We start from the raw sequence: 20,229 nt of genomic DNA, 5'->3' as shown, positions 1-20,229 counted from the left end.
ATGCATCCCTGGAACCGCTGCAGGCGGATAGAAAAGCTGACAGTGTAATCTAGCTGCACCGCACTGTTAGTTTCAGGAGTTTAGGTGGTCCGCTTTTCTATTTGCGGTCCGGAGATGGACCGCGGTCCGCCAGTTGCCGGTCCCTGCTATATGTTCTAGTCATTTTGCAACTCCTTTGATAAATAAGTTGGGTGACCCCAACTTTTGAAAAGTAGTGTATATAGTGCTCTTTCTCCAACATGACTCAAGGTGCTTTACAGACATAAAATAATTCAGCACAGGGCAAGTCTGTCCCGCATGCCGGGATACTCTCTGTGATGTAATTGCAAAATACTTGCGATTACATCACAGAAATGCTAGTGCTTTACAAATCTGTAAAGCGCTCACATAAATATAGTCCCATGCCTGCACAGCCTAGAAAACCTCCCCGAAAACCGTCCAGACACTCCTTCTATGTCCAGCCCACCCGCTTCGCTTCACTGTCATTCAGACTGTAGTTGAATTTGAATGCAACTGCAGTTTGAAGACTCGCGCAGAAGTGCAGAAATCAACTAATGATTTCCACACTTTAGGGGCCTCTAATAAATTAAGCCCATAAGACAAGACACACAAACATAAAAAAGAAAACCTAGATTTCAGACTAAGGGCCAGATGCATCAAGCTTCAAAAAGCGATAAAATGGACAGTGATAAACTGCCAGCCAATCAGCTCTCAACTGTCATGTCACAGACTGGGTTTGAGAAATAAAAGATAGGAGCTGGTTGTTTATCACTCTCCATTTTATCAATTTTGAAACTTGATACATCTGGCCCTAAGCATAATAAAGGTTGCCTACCCTCCAGGGAATGGCCAGGAGGCTCCCGAAAATTGGCTGTGCCTCCCCCCAAAAGGGTAGGCAAGTCCCCCACATTGCCGCCTGGCTCCTGTGTCCCCCCCCCCCCCCCCCCCCCCCCCTCCTCGGCGTGGGACCAAATTATGCAATCATACTGGCCATGACCCCAAACACTCATAGCTCCTGGAGAGGGCAGCCAGAATGTAGGCAACCCTGAGCATAATGGGTTGTGTATTCCACCCGCACAATGTATCAGTTGGACATCTTGGGTGCACTGCATAGTATTTCCCTGAGTGGAATCGGTTATCCAAGAAGAGATAACATTCACTACATTACTGCCTTGCCCCGGGTGACAGAAATTCTATTTAAGAAACAGTTAATAATAATTCTAAATAAACTGTTAAGAAATACTAGTAAAAAGCTGACCTTTAATATTTAAACTTGTTTGAAAAATGTAGGCAGTTGAGAGTGATGTGTCATAATCCTGTTCTTTAATTGTACCTTGCAGCACTTTATTGCTGTTACATAAACCAGAATAATTACTATAAATAGGGTATCTGTTTGAAGTTTACCAAGGTTGTTTGATGTCTAAAAAAAAAGTACAATCAAAAGCAGCTGATGCTTCAGTTATAAAAGCCTTTCAGCACATATAAAGGCTAACAAAGTCAATAAAACCACTTAGGTGAAAAATAATGCAGTGGGCTTCAGGTTTTACTAAGACGAACAAGACTTGATGGGTTTGCATTGCCTGTCTGTTACACTGCACACTATGGGTAGGCGGAGAGTTGCAGGGCGATGGATGCTACTGGAAGAGGGAGGGCCAGAGAAATGTGACAGCTGTGTTGTGGATGGATAGCTGGGAGGAGAGAGAGGATCAGTCTGTACAGCTTCTGCCAGAAGAGAGAACAAAAGCCTTCTCTTCCCAATCAGCATGGATCAAGACGGGGACTTCTCAGTCTCAATTCCTCTCGTATTTACTGCACTAGCAGTCATTTTAGCCACCGTTTTAATCAAACTCTTCTCTGCAGGAGGAAAGCGGCAGCCTGAGGTAACCCAAGAAGAGGAGGAGGAGGAGAGAGTGACAGAACCTTTAGAAAATGAAGAGAAAGGCAAAGAGGAAAATGTAGCAGAAGATGAAGGAAATAAGAGGACTGAAAGGGAGGCAATCCAAGTGGAAGATGTTGGGACAGTGGAGGAATTGCCACAAGCAAAAGTGAAGGAGGAAGAGACAGAGGAGTGCGCAACCACAGAGAGGACCCCATCCAGTCAGTCTAGTCAGGAAGAAGAGGACAGTAAGGTAAGACTATAGATACCCTTTAAGTTATAGTCAAAAAGTAACACTATGCTGAAAGTAGTATGTAACATTCAACACCATAGCCTAGCCCAAAGCACTTGTATTGCTTCTAATGGGCATATCCCCAACTCACATGGCAGATAAATGCCAATCGGAATGCTCCTTTAGTTGTACACAGTGGTGGGATGTCCCATGGCAAATAGAGCCAATACCATCCTATATGGCACTTCTGAGATATCTTACATAATGTTATGTGAGTACAAAGCTTTGCTAAAAAGCATTCCATGTTTTAAACTTAAGTTAATTTTAATTAGCGGGGAGCACAAGAGGACCCACTTAAAATGGCTGCAGATGGACTTCTGGTGCCAGCGTGTAACTGGCATCCAGACAGTGCACAGTTGTCTGTACCCGCCCTGGCTGACTGGCTGTGTAAGTGGATTTATATTATGTTTTGTTTCTGGACAGAATGATGCCACAAAGGTCAGTTCATCTACACAGCTGTGTTACACTAGTGTGGAGGAATGGGAATGCAGTGGAGCAGTAGGGTCACAGGGAATAAAAGGTCTTTTAGGAAGTGTCAAAATAATTGCTTTCTATTCTTTTCTCCCATTTATTTTTATTTATTTACAGTGTGTTATATAGCGCAGCATATTCCGTTTGCTATATAACAAACTGGGTAGATACAATGTGATTACATTTTTGGTTAAGCAGATTGCACTGTGTATCTATAAGTATCCACACATGTCACTGTTTGTACAGTACATCTGGAGCCAAATGGAATTTGTCACGTAATGAAACGTGTTTATATAGCTCTGTGTCTCTCACCTAAATTCACATGTGTTAGTGTTCTGCCACCCTTTTGTCAAGTGTCTGGCCTTGTGGATGTTAAATTCTGCCCTCTGGCTTTGGAATTTTGGTCTCATACACAGGAGCAGTCTCATTTCCTGTCCACATTCCTACCCAGTAACCCATTCCCTTCAGACAGTCTGTGAGGCACCACTGGCTTTTCAAACTGCAAAAGTTGTAAGAGAGAAATAATATTTTTTTTTAGAGGATCTCAAGCTGCCTCCCCACACACAAACCTTACATGCACATGATATAATTATCATATGGGCATATTGCACCATTAAAAAAAAAGTTAATCACATATAGGGGCATTTACAAAAACTTGGAGGGAGAAAATTTTGAGAATAAGTTACTAACCAATCAGCTTCTGCCTTACATTTTAAAGGCTGCAGTTGAATAATGACAATTAGAAACTGATTGGATGGTACTTTATATCTCACAATATAAAGTACCCCCCTGGTTGGTGCCAAGTTAGTTGGCAAAAAGCCATGTATGACACATCTGCTTATTTGACAGGTCATAAAGAATACAGATGTTTTCACAAGATGTTACTGATTACATAACCATGGCGCTGTAGAGATACCTTATTTGGCATGTGTGTGTTACATTAACTCATACCCATAGGTCCTTATGGGACTCTTGTAAGTTCCGTTTGGCCCATCTAGTCTGCCCCTATATCTGCTGTCATATATCACATGGGTAGCTCAAGTGGGCATGATTCAATTGTTTGGTAATTGGCAGAGCACTCAGACTGATATCAGTCATCTTCCATCTGTGTTGACCAACAAACTTCACAAGTAATATGTTTAGATTATAGTATTATATCCTCGTTATATCTCTGAATACTGATATTTCCAATGACAATGCTGCTTGTTAGGCCAGCTTTACGGTCTGCCCTGATCTGATGCACTGCAGAAATCAAATGTTTACAGTGACATAAATTTGGCTTCTTCATTTGGCACCTCAAAAGCAGGGACATTACACCATGTTGCTGATCATCAGATTAATGTGTCTGTGGAGGGGGGTAGGGGATAACTCATTACGTAAACACCCTCTGCTTCCCTCTTCCATCCCCCTTTTCCATCCCCTTATTACCCACTGCCTCCCTGTCACAATAGCGGTCACTTCGCTAACCACACTTCTGCTGGCCATTCTGTCATAACTTGCTGGGGTCCTGTAATCTTTTTTATGGTCTGATGGGATCCCAGAGCAAAATAGTTTGAGAACCCCTGCTCTAACGTATGAGGTTTATCTAGTACACACATGTCCAAACTATAGCCCTCCAGCTGTTGTGAAACTACAAGTTCCATCATGCCTTGTCACAGTTTTGCTATTAGGGAATGCTAAAACTATTGCAAAGCATGCTGGGATATGTAGTTTCACAACACCAGGAGGGCGATAGTTTGTTGCTGCTTTCTTCTATGAAAGAACTAACAAATGTTTTTACTAAACAAAAGTACAGTTTATTATACAAGGTGGTTGATTGTGAAGACAATACAAATCTTCAGAGACATGTAGAGATGTAGTGTGAGAGATTATGGGCATAATTCAGACCTGATCACAAAGTTGCTTTTTTAGCAAATGGACAAAACCATGTGCACTGCAGGTGGGGCAGATGTAACATGCGCAGAGAGAGTTAGATTTTGGTGGGGTGTGTTTAAACTGAAATCTAAATTGCAATGTAATAATAAAGCAGCCAGTATTTACCCTGCACAGAAACAAAATAATTCCCATTTAACACCAGAAAAAGCAGGGACTCACCCGGGAATACGGTCGGATCATGCAGGGACATTCCCGGGTTGGCCCCTTTCACACCAGCCTAGTCCCTGCATTTTCTGGTATGAGGGGGAACATGGCAGCTCCGTGTCCCCAGCAGTCCCCCTATCGGCTTTTCCCAGCGACACTCAGTGGCGGGAGGGGGAGTAACGGCAGCTCCGTCCCAAGGTCCCCAGCAGTCCCCCCAGTGGCTGGGGGGGCACCTGGCAACTCTGTCCCCAGGTCCCCGGCAGCCCCCCTACCATTTTCCCCCATCATCGGGCCTGGAGTTGGGAGTGGGAGCTCCGTCCCCAGCAGTCCCCGATGGTTTCCCACGGGTCAGCGACATTCAAGGTGGGAAGCCGGATGAATAACTTTCACACCAGCCAGCAACCCATGAAGGTCCTGGAGGAACCCTGGTAGCTGATGTGCCAGGATTTTGGCACAGGATTCTTTCACACCAGCCCTAGTGCTGGGTTGTGCCCGCGGCTAACTCGGGAGTTTTGGCTGGTGTGAAAGGGCTATTACTCACCCAATCCAACACTCTCTGCACATGTTACATCTGCCCCACCTGCAGTGCAACATTGTTTTACTAAAAAAGTAGCCTTGCGATCAGGTCTGAATAAGGCCCAATTTAAGAATCCACTGATTGGTAGCAGTAATATTGTGATATTAGGAAAGTAATTGGATCAAACCTCCACATAGTAATAACTGTAAGTAATAGGAGGCTATGTTTAACATTATGATTGTTAATTGTTTTTTCTTATTATTATTACTTCATCAACAGATGTTTCCCATCATTCTTTTGCAAGTGGGGAACTCCCAAACCACTGCTATTTTCGGATCCTAATCTTTTGATATTTCATTGAGTTATTTGTGGAGTGCTGCTTCAATATTTTCTATAAAGTTTAGGACATAATGGAATAAATAAACTCTGGTTCATTCAGTCAGCCCCATGTTCCTTCTTCAAGTAACTGCAAAGTCTTAATGCATTTCTCTTTAATATTTATGCAGCCACGCTATTTTGTTGTGTTAGTAAATGTATGTATCCCCTCCCTGTGCAATGGTGCAGCGCATAAAACGAGTGCAGTCTGTTTTCATTAAATCTCAGCACCAATGACCTACATTTTACACCCTGTGAGCCGTTACAGTACAAAAGGGTTAATACATAGTCGGATCGTTGTGCATTTCTGCGTTTGAGGGGTTAATGCATCTCATTCCCAAGTGAGTCACTGCACCAGAAATCTGGCCTTACAAGGCAAAGATCCTCACTGGGTTTTGACTCACCATGATCCATGAGTCTTAGAAGTTCCCTTTTTTTTCTTTTGCTACAACATGCAATACGCAGATTTTGACCCATGCGTCCTATTCAACCTCCAATCTTCTAATTTCAGTAACCTGTCTCCTCTAGACTAGTATTAATATATCTACAGAGCTGACCCGTGTCTCCTCTTCTCTGCCATATTGGCATTGTACTGTACTTCCCCTTTGGTACTATAGTCCTATCAGAATAGCAGTGTACATTTTTAATGTTCCATGTCACATGTAGAATCTTTGCACTGGAACCCAGGCTTATCTGTGCTTTGTACAGTATGTGGTATGGCTAGGACCTGCCAGAGGAAATAAACAGATTACAGACTGGAATAGATTAAACCATGTAAATCTTCACTGCAAGCTAATTCTAATGACAAGAGACACTACTATCTGGGAGGTCAGACAATAGCTAACTATACACCCATCAGCCATAACCACACTTGCCTACTTTTGAAAATGAGTTTCAGGGAGATTATAGTTGGTAAAAGAATTGTGCAAAGCACCCCCTATTGAGGGGGCGTTTCATGCTCCACCCAAAGGGCATGTCTAGATCCATATATAGGGCGAGATGTACTAAAGGGAAAATGCGGTAAAACCCCCGTTTTACCGCATTTTCCTATGTACTAAAACCCGTTCGCAGCGGTTTCGCAGGGCAGGGTATCGCCACCTTTGGGTGGCGATACCCTATAGAAGCCTATGGGCTTCTTTTCGCCACCCGCCGCGTCGCCGCAACCCCGCCGCCTCGCCGCCCCCCCCTTTCCCCCCTCCCTTGGGCTTACCTTCTTGCAGGTCCTCCTGGACCCCGGAAGGTAAGCCCTTCCTCCCCCTAGCAACGCAGCCGGACGTCCTTCCGGCTGCAGGGGGAGGAGGAAGCGCCGGGGACAGCTTGCTTAGCTGTCCCCGGCGTGAAAGCAGCAGAAGCCGGCTGGGAGGTGACGGAGACCCCCCGCAGACCACAGTACAGGTATCGCGGGGGGGCTCCGTCACCGCATCGCGATGCCAGCCGCATATGTTAGTACATATGCGGCGGCATCGCGGCGGGGGGGGCGCGAAGGGCGGCGATGTATTTTAATACATCCCGCCCATAGAGAGGTTGTGAAAAGAGATTGTCAATGAGGCATCTAGAATCGTGGCTGTGTACTTCTATATCTGCGTGGAATCTTTTAAAATTACTTATATCCAAATGTAGATGAGCCCCAAAGCAGTTAGTAAGAGCTACTATACTTGGTAAAATGCTGGGAAATGGTGCTGATGATTTAATGTAACTGTATCTATCTCTCACTCCTTTTTTCCCTAAAATGTAACTGTACTGTGGGCTAGGTGAAATGAGGGAGATTGCTAGACTAATGAGGGAGAGAGGGAGATTGCTGTTATTTCAGGGAGTCTACTGCAGAATGCAGGAGGGTAGGCAACTATGGCCATAACATTAAGGGGCCCATTTACCATGTAATATTTGCAACTAATTCCCAGAAGATTAGCCGCAAATACTAAGTCTGCCCCAAATATATGTAGGAGGGACTGCAGCAGGAATCTACAATCCCTACTGTCCTGCTCGCAGCCGCTGTCCTGTCCCTGGCACTTGGCGAAGCGCAGGATACTGTGATCCTGGGAAGTAAATTCCACCCAGCTCGCATTGCATATGTGATCACATACAAAACAGCCCCCTAAAACCACTGACAGGACGAGGCACCTGTCATAGGGTGGGATACATTAGGCAGCAAGTCATACTTGCCAATTTATTTGGACTCTAAGCAGCATTTCCAGAGGCGGGGGGCGGGACTTGACATCATTAAGCCCTGCCCCCATTACAGTACATACCGCAATTCACAGCTCTTAGGTAGTGGGACTGCCTTGGGTGACTGGCAGGTTGGACTTCCAATAAGAAGCCAGTGCAGTCTCACAGACTCAGACTACATCTGGCTTCAACTATTCAGGGCACAGTGGTGGATTTTACCTGGGGGAGGGCGGCTGCAGTCCTGGCCAAGTGTGACTAGGTCGACACCTTGAAATGGCCGATATAACCAAAGTCAACATAAACAAAAGGTCGACACAAGCATATGGTTTTCATGAATAAGGGTTTCATGAGTTTCATGGGTTTCTTGGGTGTCTATGTCATGGACACAGTGTAAGTGTACCACATCGCCTCACAGGGGCAGGGTATCTCGCTGCGCTCCGCATAATATTATATTCCCACTCTGTGCCCACTTGGATAGTAAAGTATGAAAAAAAACACCTTTTTTTGAAAAAAATAAGTGAAAAATCTTATTCATTTCAACCATGTCTATGTCAACCATATTCGCGTGTCAACCTTTTGTCAATGTCGATCTTGGGTATGTCGACGATTTCATGGTGTCAGCCTAGTGACTGTCGACATAGACATTGTCTACCTGGTAACTGCATACCCTTGTGGTAACCTACTATGGAATATGTGCTTGAAACCAAATCATAATTCTATATGAGGCTACCTTATCTATATAATAATTGTAAAAGTTCTGTCTCATCTCCTTAGTGCCTATGTAGTGGAAACCCGGGCTCGCCCCAATGGCCCCCACTGCAAGGGAGGCCAGTCAGCCTTAGGTAAGAATGGAAGCAAGGGGAAAGGGGTGTGGGACAGAGCTACAACAGTGCGGGAACAGCAGAGTGTACACTGGGCTGAGCAGGTGGTGCAGACTGAGGTCTGTAGACTAGTATTTATTATTTATTTATTTACAGTTTCTTATATAGCGCAGCAGATTCCGTTGCGCTTTACAATAGTAGACAGTGATAAAACAAACTAGGTAACAGCAGACAGACTTGGAGGTAGGAGAGCCCTGCTGCAAGCTTACAATCTATAGGGACATAGGAGGGAAACACAAGGACAGGCACCAGTAATAGCATAGCAGTCCCACCAAGTTACAAGTCCAGAAGGGAAGCTATATAATACATAAGTGCCTCAGAGGGTTATGCGTGTTGAACTTATATATGATAGGCTTGCCTGAACAGGTGAGTTTTCAGGGAACACTTGATAGTTTGGAGCCATTGGGTGGGAGCAGCCCGATGAAAGTCCTGTAATAGTGAATGGGAGCTAGTGATCCATGCAGAAGAGAGACGCAGATCTTGTGCAGAACGGAGTGGTCGAGATCGGAGATATTTCGTGATAAGTAAAGAGATATATGCTGTTGCAGTATGGTTAATAGCTTTATATGCAAGTAGAAGTGTTTTATATTGAATATGGTAAGATACAGGCAACCAATGGAGGCACTGGCAGAGCGGATCAGCAGACGATGAGCGTCTTGCAAGGAAGATCAGCCTAGCAGCAGTATTTAAAATGGATTGCAGTGGCGCGAGTCTGTTCTTGGGAAGACCAGTTAGGAGACTATTGCAGTAATCAATGCGGGATATGAGTGCATGGATAAGAGATTTAGTAGTGTCTTGTGTGAGATACGGTCGTATTTTGGATATGTTTTTTAGATGCATGTAACATGATTTGGAGACAGATTGAATGTAGGGAATAAAGGACAGGTCAGAGTCGAGGATGACCCCTAAGCAACAAGCTTTTGGGGTAGGGTAGATTGTCGAGTTGTCAACAGTTATGGAGATATCAGGATGGTAACTGTTCTTGGTTGGTGGGAATATAAGTAATTCCGTACTAGTAAGGAATTATGCTGTATAACTGGCTACTCTCCCTGAATAACACAAGTTGTGGTTCTGTGTTTGTTGGTTCTGTCTCTTTGCAAACATTTCTATTATACAATTGCTCATTAATTTGATGCTATATGACAGTATTTCTTAGCACCCATTACACAACTGGAAAATAAACTATAAGGCAGTGTGTGAATTAATGAGATAGTTGGACAGTGAGTAAGATCTGGGTGGTGCATGGGAAACACCCATTGAATAACTCTCTTTTAAATTTAGAATTTGGAAAGAGAATCTGCAATAATGTCGCCCAGATAAAGGACATTGTCATTACCCAGCTGACAGTACATACAGTTGATTATCAGTAATATTATGTATGAGCTGACACACTGGATTGGCAAATTACAAGTTATTTTAATCATAAGCTTCAAAGCATCACCTATGTTTAAGACATGTATTTAGAATTGACAATGTGACAAGTGGGTGTTACGGATAAACTTCTATTTTTTAAGTCTCGATGTTTTGCGCATTGGGAGAGCGGCTGTAAAGGCCTGGAAGTAGTAGTACAGTAATGAGCTTTACAGCTCATTACTGTACTACTACTTCCAAAAATGCCAATACTTCACTCTGATCTCAGTTTTATGATTTGTATGTAGGCAACAGAGATTTAAAACCATCTGTTATGGCAAACATTGTGTTAGACGCCGTTCCGTGCGTCGCCGCCGTCCTAATCCTTCGGCAGCGTCTGCGCTGCTAGGACGGCGGCCATCTTCCAGGTACACGTCACTGGGAGGCTTCGGGGACGTTGCTAGGCAACGCCCCGAACTTCCGCTGCGGCCGTCTCTGCAGGGGGAAGACTCTGCAGGACGGACCGGATGTGATGTCACTCAAGGGGGCGGCAGATTCAAATATAAGCCGGCGTCTCTCTCAGACTAACGCCGGTTATAGCGTTCTTTCAGCTCTGTGCTAGATCGTGGTCCTGGTCCTTGTCGGAAGTACCCCTGTTGTTCCCTGCCTGCTCTGCCTTGCCTGGTTTGTCCTGCCGTGCATGGGATTCAGTTGGTGTGCCCCGCTGTGAGATTCTTCATCCTCAAAGAAGTCTGCAGGGGCTTGTCTGGGACTCCCTCATCTCCCCAGATAAGTCAGGGGTTACCCTGTGTTTCTCCTCCTGCAGTTTGGCATTCTTTGTTATTGTGCATCTCAGTCAGCATTAATACGATTTCTCTTTATAATATCTTATCAGCATTGTTGCCATTTTGTGATATCTTCTTCTGGGCATTGTTGCCATTTCTTTATATAACATCTCACAAGCATTGTTGCCATTTCCTTATATAACATCTCATAAGCATTGTTGCCATATCTTTATATAACATCTCACGAGCATTGTTGCCATTTCTTTATATCACATCTCACAAGCATTATTGCCAGTTGGTGTCACCCGCTGAGCCTAGTAGCTTCCCTGGGGTTTCTGGGAGTTCCCCGGTTCTGGGGTTTAGTTAGCTTGTCCCCTTGCTCTCTCCTGGCCTCGACGGACGTGTTGACTTTTCCTAAGACCTGCCTGTAGCGGAGTGGGGCGGACCTAATTCGCCCTTCAGCCGAGACGGGCCCAGGTGAAGCCTAGCCCAGCACACGTCCGTCGATCCCAGCCAGAGGCAACGGAGTTAGGTTGCCGGGGATACTCCCAGAATCCTTACACATTGCTTACAGCATTGCTTCTGTTCTGAATACCCTACGTGATCTAGAGGCACCGATGTTGGCAGTATGTGCCGTACCCAGTTTCTGAATGTTTTTTTGGCAAACCATGACAACACATTTAGAACCTTATTCTGGTCCACACGCAACGCTGAAAAATTCACAGCGTTGCTTGTGGATGAAACGCCGGCCCCGCCTGCACTAGCAGTTAGCCATGCCAGCTCGCACCCAGTGTCTGCACATACGCATAAATGCGCATGCACAGATGCTAAACATCGATCACCTGTACAAACGTGCGGGGGAGCAGAATAAGGCCCCTAATCCATTCAGTTTATCAAATCCTTTTTCTGTAATGACTTTTATATGTAAACAAACAAGAACAACTGGAGTAAGTAACAGAAAAAAGCTGAGAAACAATAAAATGACAGAACTGAGGCAGGGTCACTATTCAATGACCTAGTCAAGAAACAAATTGTATAGTATGAATATGTGGAAGCCTTAATAATAACTTAAGTGAATTGATATTATAGGTAAGGTAGAAGATTGTGTTCTGTATCAACGTGCATTATAGGAAATAAATTATTCAAGTTACACACAGCCATTATTGAAGTAAATCTTTTTGAATAAATGCAAAATGTATTGTAATTTGTATTGTAAATAATATATCATGCCTACATAGTTTACTATAATTAGACCATACTTGCCGACTTTTCTGTTCTCCTCTCCGGGAAAATGGGATATTTACTACATCACGGAAGGGGGTGCGGGAGCTGCGTGGCCAATTCGGGAGGATTGCCCACCTTCCCAGGGGGACCGGGAGGGGGACCCGATTTTCAGGAGCCTCTTTGCAAATCCTGTAGGGTAGGCAAGCCTGAGTTAGACTAATAGGCCTAAGTTACTAAGATGTCTATGTAGAAAGTAGAAGATAAGCCACACATTTCTGGAACTGTTTCTTGATCTTCTGCAACCCACCATTATAGACATTCTGTGATTGCATAATTTGAATGACATAATTTGTGTTCTCAATTCGCCTTCCCTGAAGTGGTTTCTGTTCCTATATGAGTACAGAAATGTAATTTTAGAATGATGCTAAACCTTTATGTGAACATACCTCACTGATTGGTAGATGTATTATCCCTGCAATTATCATGTGGCTATAACACTTCCTGTTGCATCTCTTTACTGAGGTGAAGTAAGAAACTGCATCGCTGAGATGTAATACCTTCTCAAGCAATCGATGACAGACACCCCCACCACCTAGTGTTGATGCACTGTGTCTTAACCTGGCCGGCTCCACATGTGTGAGATCTCACAGGTCCTGCAAGATCTCCTGTGCAGCCGGAGCTGGCACCCGCCACATTGATGTCCCTGTGTTGAGGCAGGGCAACAACACCCAAAGCTGTCAAAATCGATAGCTGCAGGTGTTGGAATGGTTAGCCCTACTGAAGTGCATACATTGCCCTGCATATCAGCGCACTATCGTGGGGACAGTATTGCCAATGGTAATGACATGGGAGCTATGTTAATTGGATAAGCGGTATCAGCACACATAACGCCGTTGATGTTTCTCTCTCATAACGACCATTCATACATCAACCCCTTATGTAGGGTACACACCAGAACGACCATGATCCGTGCGACGATGGTGAAACAATTTCCTGAAATCGTACAATGGTCGTATTGGAGTACACGATCTGCACACGTTCTGCACACATTTGGTACCCAATACAATGTAGATTACAAATCTTTAGTGCAGCAGGTAAAATCTCCAAATCGACCAAACGACTGGCGGGATGAGCATTGGAAGCGCATTGAAAACGTACAATTCTGCTCTTTTTACAAACATTTCGAACAGACGTGTGGAAATTGCGGGTATTGAGCCCAAATCATTCTGGTGTGTACCCAGCATTTGTTCTGGTGGAGTCTAGAATTTCCCACAATCATAGGGCAAAATGTACTAATCTAAATAAAAGTGTAGAGTGATAAACAACCAGCTCCTAACTGTAATTTTTTAAACAGAGCCTGAAGCATGGCATTAGGAGCTGATTGGCTGGTGCAGATGGAGCCACTCTCATTAGAGCAGCTCCTGGCGATCTGATCCCCATCCGTCATCCGTAGCCAGCCTGCACCGCCCCATCCGCCAGAATGGGGTGTGCATGTCCAAGACGCTCGCGTGCCCCATTCTCTGCAATTGGATCTAAAACCTGATAATTAGTAAATGAGACCCAACCATTTCTTTTCTATTTAAACTGTAGCACACCACCTGTAGTTGCACAAAAGCGCCAGTGGCTGCTTTATTATTGGTATATGAGAATGGGCCAGCTGTATTAAGATTCAAAAAGTGGAGAGTGATAAACAACCAGCCAATCAGTGCCTACCTGTTATTTTTCAAACCCAGCCTGTAACATGACAGCTAGGATCTGATTGGCTGGCTGTTTATCACTCCATTTTATCACTTTTTAAAGCTTGATACATCTGGCCCTATGTATCTGACTTGGTAGATGAGAATGTTTCTGACTAACTAGTATGTGTCAGTTGCTATAAATTTCTCTTTGTAAGTTCATTGGGAAGGGGCATCTTTACCTTTTTGTTTCCTGTGACTTGTATTATGTTTCACTCAGTACAATGCTCCATGCTATACTTCTGACTTATAAATAAAGCATAATTTTTTATTTGCTAATGTTTATATTTCTGCTGCAGGAAGAAGACTTTGATACAGAAAGTGATAAAGCCTTGAAGATAAGTGAAGCAGATGATGCAGGTGAGTTTTGCTAGGTGCAATGCATAGATCTGCTTCTGATTACACTCTTCTATATTTTTTTTCGTTCGTCCACCCACCTCCTTTTAGTCTGTTAACTCTTATGAGTAGGGCCCTCCTTCCTCACGTACTCAACCTACTTCTTTACCTCACCGGCGCTCCTGCCCTGTTCTTCCCTTCCTCTACTTCATCTTCAGTCTCCTCGACAATTTCCACACCTACTTCAGAACTGATGCTGATTTTAGTTCTACCAGCTATACCCCTATTTATGCTGTATTTTATCAATGCACCCTGTACGTTACCTTGTAATTTTCTTTTTTGTTTGCTATCTACGGCGCTGCGGACACTTTGTGACGCCTTATAAATAAACGTACTACTACTACTATTGATTCAACAAGGCCCGTAAGGAGGGCATTGCAGCTGGTGTCGTCGCACAAGGCAGGATGCCAACTACTGCGCAGGCTCCCACACTGTGGGCGGGATGTATTAATATACATCGCCGCCCTTCGCTTAACAGCCGCCGCGATGCTGCCGCATATGTACTAACATATACCCCGCGATACCTGTGATGTGGTCTGAGGGGGTCTCCGTCACCTCCCGGCGGCTGCCAGTGTCCCCCTGCGTCTCCTCCTCCCCCCTGAAGCCGGATGTCCTGCTGGCTGTGACACCTGGGGGAGGAGGAGATCAAAGGGGGACGGGAGGGGGGGGGGGGCGTGCGGAGGGCGGCGAAAGAATCCCATAGGCTTCTATAGGGTATCGCCACCCAGAGGGTGGCAATACCCTGCCTAGCGAAAACGGGGCGGACGGGTATTGATACATAGGAAAATGCGGTAAAACGGGTGTTTTACCGCATTTTCCCGTTAGTACATCCCGCCCTGTGTGAGAAGAGTCATTGGGGCAAATTTACTAAGATTTGAGTTTTATTTCACATGGGATGTTGCTATGGGCAACCAATCAGATACTATTTATTATCTTCTGGAAGGTACTAAATAAATAAGAAGTAGATTTTGACTAGTTGCCCATAGCAACATCCCATGTGATATAGAACTCCCATCTTAGTAAATTTCCCCACCGTTATGTCTTCTACTACAGTGCCATTAGATCTGTTCTGCTGATTGGAGTGTCTCTAGGACCAGGGTCTAAGGAGTTCCCGCAAACCCACCATGGGAGGCGCACTTTTATGACAGGTTAAGGACTGCTCAGTAGGCGGGTGCAGCATAGGGAGCGACGGCCCTGTTACTGGGCTGGCTACAACTAAAGATGTTCAGGGCATACTGTTTTGTTTTGGGGATGTCCCTCCATTTTCACCAGCAAAAGCAGACCCCTAGGTTTCTATTGGGGCACATACATTGTAAGATGTACCATGCTATCGAATGTGAAGTTTTTTGGAGATCGGCCCCAGTAGCTAACATTTTTGTATGCCATCAGCTTACAGTAATGGCTGCTTTTTTTTTTTGTAATGGATACTTTGGAACTCTCCCCATCAGCCAATACTGCAATAGACTGGCCACATCCATATCCAAAAGCAGAGTGTAACCAGTAGCTGGATTCATTTTGTTGCCAGGTCAGGGCTTTCTCATAAATTCTGTCCGATCACCTCATCAAAATTATCACACAAACATCACATTTTAAATGCAGTTTATAAATATTCCCCTAAGAGATAGTTGACTGTTAGGGAGCATTTTGTTATACACAGTAGACCTAGCATACTGATTTGTGGAAATACTGGTCATTCACCAACCAGAGCTGGGGTTTGTGAGGGTATCTCCCAATAAGAGTGCAGGAAGCTATCTAGTAGATATGATGGCATCTCAGAACAGCTGAACCTGTTGTCCAGCCAAGGAGACATTAATGGACTTGCAGGAAGGCCAAGTAAAGCCCCCTGACAGCCCGGTCAGGAAATTGGTAAAAAAGGGAAAATTCTTGAACCCCTGATCCCATCCTTTAAAAAAGTCAAGGTCGTCAAATCAGGGATTTAAGAATTTCCCCGATTTCCAAATGTGTTGCCAATAATCTTTGGCCTCCAGTCTGAACTGGTTAGAGATCAGGGCCTAGTTCTTCTTTTGTTTGCCACTGGTGTTCTGGAGTCTGATGGGTTACAAAGACCTGCTGGGGTTTTTATAATGAGTACAACAGCATTTTGGGCCTTATTCAGCATGGATCGCTAATCAGAGATTTCATATTGTACTGAGAGGGGAAAAACAGAAAAAAGGCCCCTTGCAAAATTTGAATATATCTCTAACCACTATTCATTCTCAAATCCGTTCACAATGTCTGAGACAACAAAGAGACTTTGCAAATGTGAGTAGGTCTGAGGCTTCCACTAATCGACGAATGAGACTGGCTGGAAGTTGTCTATCCTCAAAAATGCCTGGCCATGTCTCCGATTTTGCAAACACACCACCGCCTCCTCTAGCATCCTCAAAAACTGTCTGCTGTAAGGGGGCAGCCATTTTGTGAGGGACATTTTTCATAAGGAGGCTGAGCCAGAAGGAGATCCGGAATGCAGGCAGCAGCGTAACAATAGCTCCTGCAGACCCCCGACACCCACACTTAGTCTGCGGTGCTATTGTTACGCCACTGATGTGTAGCTAGACATTTGTATGATGTATATCAGGGTTCGCCAACCCGTCGCTCGCGAGCGACGGGTAGCTCGCCGGGACCTTTCCAGTAGCTCGGGGCTGTTTAAGTGACCTCCTGCCGCGTAGCGGTACCTTGCTTGACGGCAGGAGGTCAGAAAGTGTTTTAATGCTGCGTCCTCCTGACGTCCCCAGCGCACTTTCTTCATCCTCACTTGGCGGCAAGAGGTCTCTGAATGTGACTTCATGCCGCGTCCTCCTGACGTCCCCAGCGCACGTTCTCATCGACGCCACGGCCACAGCCTCTGCTCAGCGTGATTGATGTCTGCTCCGGTCCTGCGCCACAGCCTCTGCTCAGACTTACATGAGGTAAAAAAAAAATGAAAACTGTGTGCGCACAGTGTGTGGGGCATATGTATAATGGAGCATCACAGTGGGGCACATGTATAATGGAGCATCACAGTGGGGCATATGTATACTGGAGCATCACAGTGGGGCACATGTATAATGGAGCATCACAGTGGGGCACATGTATAATGGAGCATCACAGTGGGGAATATGTATAATGGAGCATCACAGTGGGGCACATGTATAATGGAGCATCACAGTGGGGCATATGTATAATGGAGCATCACAGTGGGGCACATGTATAATGGAGCATCACAGTGGGGCATATGTATAATGGAGCATCACAGTGGGGCATATGTATAATGGAGCATCACAGTGGGGCATATGTATTATGGAGCATCACAGTGGGGCATATGTATTATGGAGCATCACAGTGGGGCATATGTATTATGGAGCATCACAGTGGGGCACATGTATAATGGAGCATCACAGTGGGGCATATGTATTATGGAGCATCACAGTGGGGCATATGTATTATGGAGCATCACAGTGGGGCATATGTATTATGGAGCATCACAGTGGGGCATATGTATTATGGAGCATCACAGTGGGGCACATGTATAATGGAGCATCACAGTGGGGCATATGTATTATGGAGCATCACAGTGGGGCACATGTATAATGGAGCATCACAGTGGGGCATATGTATTATGGAGCATCACAGTGGGGCATATGTATTATGGAGCATCACAGTGGGGCACATGTATAATGGAGCATCACAGTGGGGCATATGTATTATGGAGCATCACAGTGGGGCACATGTATAATGGAGCATCACAGTGGGGCATATGTATTATGGAGCATCACAGTGGGGCATATGTATTATGGAGCATCACAGTGGGGCATATGTATAACGGAGCATCACAGTGGGAAATATGTATAATGGAGCATCACAGTGGGGAATATGTATAATGGAGCATTACAGTGGGGCATATGTATTATGGAGCATCACAGTGGGGCATATGTATAATGGGCATCATGTGTGTGGCATATGTATAATGGAGCATCACAGTGCGGGGCATATGTATAATGGGCATCACAGTATGCGGCATAGGTATAATGGGCATCAAAGACTGCACTATTGGGGTCATATGTGTATCACATCTCCATTTTCCATGGCCGCACCACATGTGGCTACAGCTCTTAGAGAGCTGACCATGCCCTCAAAAAATGGGGGATGTAGCCTCGCAGGAGTTCCACGGTAGTAGGTGAACCCTCTAATTTTGGGCGCGTGCCTTCGGCACGCGCAGATGTCTCCTCTGCCTCGTGTTGGGAGGTATGTTTGTGACATATTGGACATTGCAGTGTGTGGCATAAGGTGTCAGGGGCATTACGGTGTGTGGCATAATGTGTAAAGGGCATTTTTTGGGATATTATGCAGGTTTTAAATTTTTTTTAAATTTAGTAGCTCTTCGGGCGGTTTATTTTGTCGCGAGTAGCTCCCACCCCGAAAAAGGTTGGAGACCACTGATGTATATGAAGAGGGAGCATTGTGATTCTGGCAAGGCGGAGGAGGCTGAACATGTGCCTCTTCCTCTCTTAAATTGTTTTTTATTTTTGACTGGTCAGTTACCAGTCAGTCTGATAAATTCTAGGGCATAAACTAGGGCAGATTTATTCTCCCATGCTGCAAAGCTTTAATATTCATAGCTACAACATTTTAATTTGACCTCCATTCTTATGACAGGTGTGGATAGCAGCAGTGCACTGAAAAAAAAATAACACAGCCAGCTGATATGCATAGATGACAGTGAGCAATCACAGAATTGTTGCAATTTTTGGACAGCTATGCCTGGACACATGTAGGTTGTTGCATGCCAGTCATGCCTGAAGGTTTAGATGAGTAGATGTGTGTTTAATAACTGGCATCTCTGACCCAAGAGAGGCGGCTAGGAGATTTGAATGAGAAAAGTAAATGGCCACAAATCTTCTGGTGTTCCTGTAAATGGGTATTCCCAGTCATCTAGCTAATAAGCCAGAGCTCAATGGAAGCATTGTCTATGAAATGGCTTGCACTGTAGGTGTCTGAGTAGACACACAATAGGCTGTTTGTCAGTCTTGTGGCTGGAAATAAATTACTCTGTAGAATTTGATTACTGAACAGACCTTTAACATCTAGCTGAACTGTTTTCTTATCCATGGCACAATCACCCCCTTTTCAAAGGACAATCTCATACATGTTCCAGAAATAAGTTGGTTCAATAAGTTAGGGATCATTGGGATGGACTTGGTGTCAGGTTTGGCTTCAGTGAGTATGGTCCAGTACCTCCCAATAGTGCCGTATCAAGTCGAGTTTGGTGTGGCATTATCATTCAGCAATACAATACTTGTTTGCAGCAACCCAGGTGTTTTTCAAAGAGTTGCCCTCCACAACCAGCTCATTTTATTACAGTAGCATTCACAGTACCCAACTGAGAATATCAACAAGAAGCACACCCTTTTAGTCCCACAATTTGATCACCATGACCTTCTTTGCTATTGAAGTTGTTATGAATTTATTTGAAGGTGGAGAGATGCATGCTTCCATGTCATGGGTGCTTGCTTCCTCTCGTGCGTCACATGATGCACCAATGTTTTATTGTCTGAAACAACTTACTTCAGGAACCGCACTCCCTCCTTATGGTCTTGCATCATGTGAATGAGACACAATCCCATCTTATTGGATTAGTGTGGTGGGCAGATCACTGCTCATCTTGAATGTCTCCTGCCATTACCACAGGCGGTGAGGTAATCACCATTACGTTGACAAGTTGGCAATTAATTCAGCTTCCATTTATATGCAGAAATCTGATCACCTCAATGGTTGACCATATTTCCGCCAGTCCCGATATCTGATGTTGGGACCGTATGACAAATTTGAGGCCTAGTCTAAAGGCCATAAGAATAAGCAGCTATCTATCTGCTCTGGGTGGGCAAATATGAAATAGATATCATTACACATGTGAGAGGTCTTGTTCCCTTACTTATTGACCCACACTCATACATTCCCCTATATGTTTACAAGTCTTCCTTTCAGTGGGACATCTTTGCCGATGGACTGCACTACTCACATATAGAATAGCTGCCAACTTGTCTCTACCAAGGAAGTACGTACAGAGGTGGTTTACCGCAGTGTAGGGTGATAGGGTGTACA

General features: G+C 44.7%; 1 protein-coding gene across 3 annotated transcripts in view; it reads left to right on the top strand.

Annotated features, from left to right (window-relative positions):
- The first annotated feature begins 1,668 nt into the window (after positions 1-1,668).
- The window catches only part of MXRA7 (matrix remodeling associated 7), a 37,911-nt gene continuing 19,350 nt past the window's right edge, over positions 1,669-20,229 (top strand). Inside the window, exons 1-2 of one of the 3 annotated variants that reach the window (XM_083147848.1) lie at positions 1,669-2,129; positions 14,052-14,112. In XM_083147848.1, the coding sequence (XP_083003974.1) occupies positions 1,764-2,129; positions 14,052-14,112 (427 nt within the window). In that variant the 5' untranslated portion in view covers positions 1,669-1,763. The remainder of the gene's footprint in view (positions 2,130-14,051; positions 14,113-20,229) is intronic. The other 2 variants (XM_083147850.1, XM_083147849.1) reach the window with 2 other exon arrangements.

The sequence above is a fragment of the Crinia signifera genome, chromosome 6, assembly GCF_055691185.1.
Source record: "Crinia signifera chromosome 6, ASM5569118v1, whole genome shotgun sequence".
In the NCBI taxonomy this organism is placed as follows: domain Eukaryota; kingdom Metazoa; phylum Chordata; class Amphibia; order Anura; family Myobatrachidae; genus Crinia; species Crinia signifera.
The sequence above is the reverse complement of the archived record's forward strand: the minus strand, read 5'-3'. Positions and strand labels throughout refer to the sequence as shown.